Source organism: Morone saxatilis, unplaced genomic scaffold, assembly GCF_004916995.1.
Source record: "Morone saxatilis isolate NCDOM2014 unplaced genomic scaffold, NCSU_SB_2.0 Contig8, whole genome shotgun sequence".
In the NCBI taxonomy this organism is placed as follows: Eukaryota; Metazoa; Chordata; class Actinopteri; family Moronidae; genus Morone; species Morone saxatilis.
Genome location: NW_023340257.1, coordinates 23,739,513 through 23,750,226, shown reverse-complemented (window position 1 = coordinate 23,750,226; position 10,714 = coordinate 23,739,513). Strand labels below are relative to the sequence as shown.

The following is a 10,714-nucleotide window of genomic DNA, read 5'->3' as shown; positions in this document are numbered from 1 at the left end:
GCCCTGCATGTGCTGCTACCTGCCTTTGCGCGCCTGCCTGCGGTGTGGGGAGAGGTGCGGCTGCTGCGGGGGAAAGCACAAGGCGGTCCGATGAGGCCAGGCTGCGGGGTGGGAGGGGTTCTCTGGACCAAGGAGGTTTGGGTGTTGAGAGGTGAGAGCACCTGTAGGGGGGACAGGGAGCTTAGCAGGGGGAACAGTGCTCTCGGTAGACCCAGACCTCCGACGTGGCCCTCCAAAGCCCCACGGCCTTCCACTGCATTCCTCTCTTTCTCTTTTCAACCCGGGGCCTTCCTCACTGGTCCATGCCTGCTGGAGGTGCACTGCACTCAGACCAGGCTCTGTGGGAGTCATCTGGAGCCTTCGTAGTGGATTCACTGAGGTTTGGCTGATCTAGAGTTAGCGGTCAGAGACTTTATCACAGGAAGATGGCAGGGTGGCAGAGGCAACGATGATGTGTACACTGTTTCAAAATGTCTGTTTGTTTGTTTTTTTATTTAGAAACAAAAACACAAAAAACAAAAGATGTTTATATATATGATTGTTATAATTTTAATTGGTATATTTTATTAAATGTAAAACATATTGACAGAATCCCCCGATGGCACACACTATCACATATTCACAAACATGAGATCTTGGGGAAGTTGTTTGTTTCATGTTGGCCTGTTTATCAGTCAGATGAACAGATGTCACCCTTTACCTCTAATTTTACCTCAGATGTTACTCAAACCCTGGTCGAGACATGAAAAAGAGAAAGGGAGAGAAGTTTAGAAGAGCGTGAGCACCAGTGAGTGCAGTCTTAAGGAAAGTATGAGCATCTGAGACCACCAGTGTTGTCTTTTGGTGAAAGTAGTAGACCACAGTGGAAGAAAGGTTATCAAATGCAAAGGGACAATTATCATTAAGGGAAGTTGCAATGACAACCACAAAGACTTAAAAGTCATAATGTGATTCATTATGGTCCTTTTTAACCAAACACAAGGCTATTTTTGTTTTTCTGAAGAAAAAAAAAAAACAAGAATGTGTGTCGAACATTAAAACACCCTCACTTTACACATCTTTCCATGTATTTTCAATATTAATCATAGAAGACATCACATCCCACCACTGTACTTGTTGAATCAGTCAAGGTGCTTACAACTGAGGCCTCTGAGCGAGTCTATTCTACCTAATGTACACAACGACCTTACAGACCCAAACCCCAAAGAGAAACAAAACAGGACCCCACGCTAACCAATCTGTAGATGTGTCTAGGCCTTTTGAATGAGACGCCACCAAAAAAAAAAAGAAGAAGTGCAATGAACAATGTATTGAAAGAGTATTTTTGTACCAGTCGCTCGCGTTAGGAAAAACTAAAACGGAAGTCGAAAAGTGTCGGAACTGGATACCGTAGTGTGTTACTGTGTTCGATATCAACTTGTCTTTGAGCAGCAGCACGTAGCACACAGGTGTGACGTTTAAATGCGCGTGCGTGTGTAGACTGTTGACCCTGTGGAAAGAAAAGGAGACACATTAACTTTAAAAAGACGAATGGCCCGTAGGCTCTTTGTTTGGGCACCGTGGCAGATGTGTTTGCTGAATGTTGCTTTAAGTATGAAGTCAAAAAAAAAAAAAAAGCTGCTATTTTAAGTCCTGTCCTAACCGGAGTCAGACCTCCCGGCTGCCTCTTAGCAGTCTACGAGGTGGTGTGGCAGAGTCAAACAATCCTACCCAAGGTGCTGAGGGTGCTAAAGAGTGTGTGAGGAAGGGTTTTTGTAAGTTTACAGCTGGGCTTAAAGATAAATTCACCCCGAGACATTTTTTAAAAACGCTTCTGGTGATGTACCTTGCATTTCTGTGTCTGTTTAGCTGGTCGGGGGGTATATTTTTCTACTTCCAGTGAATAACTGGCCATGGGTAGATTAAAAGCTATTTCCATCACAGCTCCAAAAGATTTTTGTTAACAGGATGTTTTTTCAAGAATCTTAATATGTCAGCGTAAACATCAGGGTTTTTTTGTGTAAATCCCTCAGAATCAAAGAAGGGCCTTTTGTACAGCCTCCACTTTGCACCAGTGTTTAACAATCATGCAAGGTGAAATATAGTATTGACGAGGCTCTAATACCCCCTATAACTGTTGTTATTGGTCTCTCCCGACTACTGAACACAACAATCTCACACCTGGTTTTCTAGTGAGTTGTTGAAAAATTGTAAGAAATCAGACAGCAGGGTCGATGAGTGAGCAAAAATGGGAACATTGAAAAAGAAATGACAAAGAATAATCTCGAAATAACTCATGAAATGCACTGAGCATCACAGAATGGTGATATCTTAACAGTGTAAGAGAATCTGTGTGTGTGTGGGGGGGGGATTTCTCTTTTAAAAGCAGAGGCATTTTCCTTTAAATTAAAGCTGGAAATACAAACAGTGTGCTATGTGTGAGGAAATAGAGGATCACCTGGTAGTCCTTGAATTATGGCAGAATGAACTTATCAGAAGCTTCAACAGATTATTTACATTTTAAAGGTTTAGCCAAGAACTTTTTATCCAAAGTGACTTAAAGTGAGTGAACAGGCAGAAAGGGTTCAGAGTCGGGTCACAGGACCGCTGACGAACGCAAACCCTCGACCCCCGCGGTTACGGGATTTACGTCTTCACTACTAGATCAGCCTGCCAACAATGCTGGTCCATTTAGAGAAACACAAACTCAGTCGTCACTAGACTGCCATTCCCTGATCCTAAATTAACCCTACGCCCCCCACCCTTCACCCTACACACACACACAGTCCCCACAATTCTGCAATGCGTAGACCTGCACACACACACACACGTTCACTCGATGGTGCAGATATACAGAACTAGTAAAGCCATTGCACATAGTTTGCTACTTCTGGTTCAGAAATGGTGTTGGAGTACAGTACTGACAGTCATGCGATCACAATTGCAGGCCCCATTCTTACATCTTAATAAATGTGCCTTTTGATTTGAGTAATCAATAACTTATGATTTCTAAGTAACTCTGTGTTAAGTACTATTTACTTTTTTGGGTTATTGATTTCTGCCAATGTGCATATTTTCAAATGTACGTATTTATTAGTTTCAAAGTAATTAATGAGATATTACCTGTTTATTTATTTATTGAGATATTTATTCTGATTCTTTATTTTTTTGAGACAGGTTTTTATCTTCCGTGCTGTCTTACTTCTGACTTTGTGCCAATGTGCTGCTTTGAGGTGTTACATATCGTGGGTTTGTATCATTATTAAACCCTCACTCTATATTTTAAATCAGTGTCTACTTCTCTCTCACGTGTGCATGTCATTAACTCACTGTGCCTTTTTCCCCAAACACTGTATGCAAGTTGTATTCTCTAATTATTCCACAATGCTATCGAAGGAATTTGAAAGAAAAAAATACTCTATAAATGTGTTCTTTTGTTTCTGGCCTTTGAATATGTTTAAGTTTTGGAACAGTTTATTTTGTGAGAGTAGTTTTTACAAATGTGAATATCTCCTACTGGAACGTAACTATGCAGAAGGCATCGGCACATACATCCAGTGACCATTAGAGGGAAGTAATCACACTTTAATAAAGTTCTTCAAGTACAAAAAAAAGGAAGAAGAATGGTGACACAAGTGTTACATAAAAAAAACTTTATTCGATAAACTCACGTCTTTGCTCGACAGAACAGAGTTGTGATTAGTTGTTGTGCTTTAGGTCAGTCACTTGGTAGAATACATGTGCTGCCTCTTATGTTTGAGGATCTCAGTGGAGGTGAGGGTCAGGTCTTCATTACAGACCTCGCAGTGATAAACTCTGGTAAGACTGGACGCTGAGGAGGAGCTGGCCTTTACACCTTCTGGCTCTAATAAAAAAACAAAAAAAACACAACACATACTCACAGTTAGTCTCAAATTATTCATCTCTTTCAGACGTATGGGTAAGTCAGCTGCTGAATGTGTTAAAATGATTTAAACGGCAAAAGATACCTCAAAATAAATATCAACGTAAGAAATTCCTGACCTTCCTCCGGCTGCTGCTGTTCTCCAGCCGGCCTGCAGGAGGCCTCGTGCTGCATGCGTTCCAGTGGAGTCAGAGGCATGTAGAGGTCACAGTTAGGACAGGTCCAGAAAGTGCGTAAACACTCGCTGTAGAGATCCTTTGAGTCCTGCAAAGCACAGAATGGAAACACAAGAGTTGTTGAGACTTTGTAGTATTTTAGTCCGGTGTGGTGATTCAGTTTATTTGAAGTTTGCTTTGAGTTGCACAAAGGGAAGCTGAATAGTTTAATTCCAAAATAATATTTATTCATTAAAGGAGACAAATACTTGAAACATGAAATCCATGAGACAGCTATTATATTATTTTGTTATCTACATAACAAAAGGAAGGAATATGGTTAGGGAATTCAACTTTTAATTAAGTCAATTAAACATCAGTTTTATTTAATTGTAACCTTTAAGTACGCCTGGATTCCTGGAAACAAATAGATACAACCTTCAGGGATGCAACCATGGCGTCTTAGAAATAATTAGAAATTACATCACTAGCATCACCTTAAAAGATATGGAACTGCTGGCTTTATTTGATTATAGGGGCAGAGGAGAGCTCTGTTTAAAACGTGGCGATAAATAAAATAAAGACGATTATGAACTGGTACTGTTCACCCGAAGTGACCTCTAATAAATACTCCACAAAATAAACATAATAGGAACTTCATATCCAAATATGCGACGATTTGGCTAACAGTTCAAACATTTCTTTTCCATCTTTTTGTAACTTTAAGAGAACACTTTTCTAGACTGCCACTGCTTCAGACAGACTCACAGCCAGGCAGTTGTAGGTGAAGAAACTGGTAACACGCAGGCCTCCTTTAATGGGGTCCGGCTTGGCCTCGGCTCCTGGAAAAAGCGGGTTTAGATCTAGACCTTTGGTGTGATACAGCTCAGACTCGGGCTGAGGGCCGATGTACAGGTTCTGGGTCTGGAAAGCCGTGAGTCGCCGTAGGCTGTAACTGACCTGGGAGAAAGGGTAAGAAATACACAGACAGTACAGAAAGAGTAAATTCAAGAGACTGTAAAAAGACGAACGAGCACCTGAGTCACTGAGAATGTCTGCAAAGTAGAAAATACAGACACACAGTGCACACAAACAATACATATTCATGGTTATAGACAGATCAGTACCTCAGTGTAGAGCAGGAAGCGGACCAGGCCTTCACTCAGCTTCTCCATGACTTTGCGGGACACCCCCTGGACTTGTGGTCCCCCCATTGTGCTTTGTCCAAGCTGGGCCAACAGGAGGCGCTCCCACTCAGCCCTAAGAGTAAGAGCTGTGGACAGAGCCTTCAGGGCCTCCTCTGGTTCCCTCAGCTCCAGCTCCAGCCAGCCGTCTACCACCAGACGAGAACAGTCAGCGTTACTGTCCACAGAGTTTGCTACCAGCAGCAGAGCCTAGTGAGCACATGCAGACACAGAATTAATACTACTGCACATTATAGATATTACATTATTCTAGTGCTATATTCTTCCATTGCATTATCAAAGGAATTTCTGAAATTAAGAAATCTTTATCTGTGGAATTAATAACAGAAAACTCAAAAAGCACACTAGTAGAGTGATTAGTGATCAGATAAACCCAAAGACTGGATCATATAGGTTTACTGTTCCTATGTCAGGTTATAATAATCCAAGATAATCTAAAAAAAAACCAAACATCTAGCAGTTTGTGGTGGAAACAAGGTAATCCAACATCTGGTACTAACTTGCAGTGCAGGAACCCGCACACAGTTGGACAAATAGGGCTTGTTGGTCTCCAACAGAGTGACGAAGGCTAGCAGCTGGTGTCTGCTGCTGTCCCTCCTATCAGGACCTTCAGGCAGGAAGCGGAGACAAAGAGGGAGAGACAGATGAGATATGTTAAGAGACATGCACAATAATAAGAGTGAAAGGAAGAGACATACAAAAGGAAACAACAAACAGACTCCATCAGTGGATCAGGATCAGAAAAATGGCAGCCACTGTTTCTCTGTTTTCTTTTCTAGATTTCAAAGTAAGTCACTTTCAAAAAGACACATTTTTGGTTAGTATCAACCACACCACTAAAGCGAAACAGAAGTTTCAAATAGTCTCGACAATAGGGTAATTATTTAAGGTGATTTATTCATATAATTTATGTCATATAATACTTGAATAGAAGTTGTTACCCATTTCTCTGGTGTCATTCTCGGGGACGTGTAACACCTCTGGGTCGCTGGCAAACACACTGGTAGGGTGGATCACCACTCCATGCTTATTCCTTGTGTGAAACACCTAAACAATGTAGAATCAAACAGTGAAAGTGGAATATTTCACCCTACATAATTTCTTCAGTCACTATTGAAACTGGTTTACTGACACAAGCTTTTCCCCTTTGTTGTATCGTTAGAAGCTGGTGTGGGTGCAGCAGCAGTCCTCACCTGCTCAGAGTCCTTGCGGTTGGAGTTGTGTTCATCAGGCACTGCCAGCTGAGGGTAGAGGCCTCGGCAAAGCAGCAGCTTGAGCAAAGCCTGCTGGCGGGATGACATGTCCTGACTGACACTCACCGCCTCCTGCAGCTCTGACACATTGTGACGCAACTTGAACTTCACCTCCTGTTGCAGACAGAAGAGCGCCATGGGGAGATCAGTCAGAGTGTAATTGTCTCGAAATACACAAAGAAACAAACATATCCACCCTCGTAAAGATTACTAGCCTCTATACCATATATGCTGCCCTTTTACCCTTTATACAAAGATAATGTCCTCTCCACCTTTTCTTCTTCTAATCAATTCTAGACCCACAAAACTCTCCTCTAAGTTTTTCTTCAAATTGCTGTGTAACAGTATTTAAACATAGATTTTACATACATTTATTTGTTTGTTAATGTTAAATGTTGGTGGTGAGGGTGAGGGCTGCTTTGTAGTAACCTTTATCTGTGTTACACTGTATTCTGAGTTCACCTGTATGTCCATGTTCTGTTTTGATCCCTGCTTGTCCTTCTTGCCTCTGCCTGCTTGCTCTGTGTCTGATCCTGAGGAGAACTCTCCGTCCTGGCCCTCGTCCAGCCTCAGGACTTTACGCCTGCCGCTCTCCTGCTGTTCATGATCTCTCTTCAGCTGATGCAGCTCCCTCCTCTCTGTCAGCCTCTCCCTGCGCTTCCCACGGTCACTACCAGAGGGAGCGCTGTGCTCTGATTCCAGCAGGCCATGGCTCCTCAACAATTCCTGTTAACCAGAGAGAGAGAGCTCATATTGTGAAACAGTGTTCACATAAACTTTATTCATAAAATAGTTTTCTGTGTTAGCGGCCCACCTTGAACTGTCTACGTAGGTTGACCATCTCATACAGCCGCTGCTCCTCCAGGCCTCTCCTCCTGCACCACTTCCTCGAGCCACTACCTCTCTCTCCCTTCATCTGAGTTCAAAGGTGAACAGGTTCATGTACAATGAAGGCAATCTTATATTCCAGCTGTTACACTGTTGATCTGGTTTGTTTTGAATGGCCACTGTCACATAATGTTTCCCTTACTGACCTCCACCCAGGCATTGAAGGTGTTGAGCAAGGTGAAGGGGTCTCCCTGGTTGCTGTGCAGGGGCTGGCGGGCAGTGGCGCAGTCTGGGTTGTGCTGCGAACTGCGCAGAAAAGGTGACTGAACGCTGAGGGCTGCTGCCACTGTCAACACGGGCTCCACCAGGTTGAACAAGGAGCCCAACACCAGCATCTTCCCTGAATGAACACAAACACACTTCAGATGTCACTGCTGGTTAAAGCTGCTACTGTATGTGTAGCATTTTAAACTCCAGTATGTCATTGGTAAATTAATTGTGATATGTTGTATAATTACTGCAAGTGAAACATCATGAATCTTACCTATGACCACATCTACGGGCAGTTGTGCCAGCAAACTACCAATAGAGGTCAGTTCACTGCGACCGTCTAGCGCCCCCTGCTCTTTCAGGTAAGTAACTGCAGTCTGAATACTAGCAGCTGGAGGTGGATCAATGAAGACAAAAGAAAGTGGATCTCCAAGACACATGCTCTTCATCTGCACAAACAAAACAGCATAAATAAAGCAAGAATTTAACTATGGGAATAGAACTGCTTTCTACAGGACGCTGTTACCTGAAGAATGAGGGAGTCCAGAGCCACTCTGTGGATTTCTGGCACAGGATAAGGTGCGAAGGCATCGTAGTCAGACTCAGCGTACAGTCGGTAACACACTCCTGGACCTGTACGACCGGCGCGCCCTTTCCTCTGCTCAGAGCTCGCTCGGCTGATCCAGAACTCCTGCAGACGTTGCATCTTGGCCTTAGGATCAAAACTCATTTCCTTTACCTTTCCTGTGAAAAAAATAAAAAACAAAACAATCCATTCATGTGGTCTGAGCCAAGGATGGACTTATTGGTAGCTCCGGCAAAGTTAATCCCCAGCTAGACGTTTTAGTTCCTTACCTGAATCCACAACAAAGCGCACTCCATCTATTGTAACTGAGGTCTCTGCAATGTTGGTGGAAATGATGCACTTTCTCACCCCAGGAGGAGCAATGTCAAACACCTGAGGAATAACATGAGGACAGAGAATTAGAACAGCTAAATAAACACAGCAAACATATCAGATTTCCGATTCTAATCCAAACAAAGCTGACTGTGCCTTATCCTGCTGGGCCAGTGAGAGCGTGCTGTGCAGCGGTAGGACTATCCAGCGACTCGTGTGCGTGGCATAAACCTGACAGGCCTCCTGGATGGTGGAGATCTCCGCCACACCGCTAAGGAAGATGAGCAGGTCGCCGCGCTCCTCCAGAGGGTAACGCTGATCGATGCCCTGCAGGATGCGCAGGTACGGTCTGGGATCCAGTTTCTCTGAGCGTGACGGCTGCTCCTCAGGTGGAATGGGCTGGTATATCACCTTAATACAGGAAACCAAGACAAATTCACTGTGTATTTGATTCATTACACACTGATTGAATGGCTGTTTTGTGGTCCTTTGTCCGTGATCGCTGCTGTCCTCTGCTCACCTGTATAGGAAACAGCCTGCCTGGTACCTGCAGCACAGGAGCACTGCCGAAATAGTCGGAGAAAAGTTTGATGTTGATGGTGGCCGACATGAGGATGAGACGCAGGTCCGGGCGGTCGGTCACCAGACAGCGCAGGACCCCGAGCAGGAAGTCGCAGTGGAGGTGTCTCTCGTGGACCTCGTCCACTATCACCACCTCGTACTGAGCCAGAGTCCTGTCCTGCTGGATCTGTCGGAGCAGCAGCCCCTCGGTCAGGAACAGCAGTTTGGTGGCGGCGGTCCGGGTGGTCTCAAAGCGAATCTGGTGCCCCACCTGCAAAAATACATATATTTTATTACTTTATACAAATGTTATCTGTTTGATTTCCTGTGTTTCTGTGTTTTTTATGGTCTGGCCAGTGCTTCAACGTGTTGTTTGACTGTTCATCACAAACCTTTGAGCCGAACTGATTGAGACTCTCAAAGCTGACCCTCTTTGCGAGGGATATACAGGCAATACGTCGAGGCTGAGTGCAGGCTATGTGGTTGAAGCCGGCTGAGAGAAGATACTGAGGTACCTGGGTGGATTTCCCACAGCCTGTGTCCCCTGCCACCACAACCACAGGGTGCAGTCGCACCAGCTCCACTATCCGGTCCCGGTACTGGAAGATGGGCAGGTTCTTCTGCTCCCTGCGAAGCTTGGCCAGTTTTCCAAAACTCTGCCTCTGGCTGAAGTCCAGGAAATGCAGCAGAGCCAGGCGGCAGTCCGAGACCTCCTGGCTGCCTGGACCCGAAGACCTCTGCCTACTTCTGTGGTCTGACTTCCCCAGGCGGTCCTCGACGTCCCTGGTGCACACAGACACATTAATCCTGTAGCGGGCGTCATACTCTTTAGGAAGACCCAGATCTACCTTTGCAGTCTTTCTCCGGTCTTTCCCCTCCTCGGTGTCCTCTCTCCGGCTGCTTCCTGACCCAGACATGTCCCTCTTTGTCTTAAACCTCTGAAAGCGGTCGAAGAAAGCCCAGAACTCTTTGTGCTCCTGGCTGCCCGTCTGGATGTAGTCATGCTTGCGGAAAAAGATTTGGTCCAGCTGTGCTCGGCAGTGCGGGCTGTCCCAGTCCCAGCTCCGGCTGTCTCTCCTCCGCTCCGGGTCCATATTTACTGTCACTTACTGACCATGTTTACCAATAATATACGACATGAGAGTGAGAGCAGTCTGTCCTTAACGTGGGGTTAAACTGCTGCACATTAAAGTATCAGACAATGCTGTAATAAAAAGAATAACTGCGGAATAAAAACTGGACAAACTCTGCCGCATCTGCTCAGAACAACTGGGGAACAATAACATTGTGGGACCACTTCCGCTCAGTTCATGTAAACCTTCCGGTAAAAAGGTAGCTACTCGGATTTGTTCCGGGGTGAAATGACATTTCTTTATTTGTATTTATTTATTTTAGCTAATTAACAAACCGAAGGTAAACACAGACAGTCATATACTTTATCAGATAATGTCAGGGGACAGAAATCATAAATCAGTTAAGGTTTGAATAGCTTTGGTCTGATGTATTCAAAATCTTTTAAAGATGGTTTATGATTTCTATATTTATATTTATATTTTTGCAAGTTGTATGATCAAATAGATTTTATTTTTTTGGTAATAGAGTACTCTTCGTATTCATGCATATGTAATGTCCATCACAGACACTGTCAGTCTCCATCCAGT

General features: G+C 44.2%; 1 protein-coding gene across 2 annotated transcripts; it reads right to left on the bottom strand.

Annotated features, from left to right (window-relative positions):
• Positions 1–3,617: 3,617 nt before the first annotated feature.
• Positions 3,618–10,343, bottom strand: dhx34 (DEAH (Asp-Glu-Ala-His) box polypeptide 34). 2 transcript variants are annotated; one of them, XM_035680608.1, is made up of 16 exons: positions 9,446–10,343; positions 9,013–9,324; positions 8,649–8,903; positions 8,450–8,552; positions 8,121–8,338; positions 7,869–8,043; positions 7,531–7,724; positions 7,311–7,412; positions 6,959–7,222; positions 6,437–6,610; positions 6,185–6,290; positions 5,744–5,850; positions 5,166–5,432; positions 4,807–4,998; positions 4,003–4,147; positions 3,618–3,844 (listed from the first exon to the last, which is right to left on the bottom strand). In XM_035680608.1, exons 1-16 carry the CDS (start codon positions 10,145–10,147, stop codon positions 3,702–3,704), a joined length of 3,459 nt encoding a protein of 1,152 aa, XP_035536501.1. In that variant the 5' UTR covers positions 10,148–10,343; the 3' UTR covers positions 3,618–3,701. The 2 variants fall into 2 exon arrangements, with proteins under 2 accessions (XP_035536501.1, XP_035536502.1); XM_035680609.1 differs by having other exon boundaries at positions 3,640–3,844; positions 3,969–4,147.
• Between the last annotated feature and the right edge of the window lie 371 nt (positions 10,344–10,714).

Bases quoted from the DNA above. Each gene is read 5' to 3' on its own strand.
- dhx34 (XM_035680608.1), bottom strand. From the start codon at position 10,147: ATGGACCCGGAGCGGAGGAGAGACAGCCGGAGCTGGGACTGGGACAGC. The intron at 7,725-7,868 runs GTAAGATTCATG...GTGTTCATTCAG, and splicing joins GCCCGTAGATGTGGTCATAG to GGAAGATGCTGGTGTTGGGC. The intron at 6,611-6,958 runs GTGAACTCAGAA...TGTCTGCAACAG, and splicing joins AACAGAACATGGACATACAG to GAGGTGAAGTTCAAGTTGCG.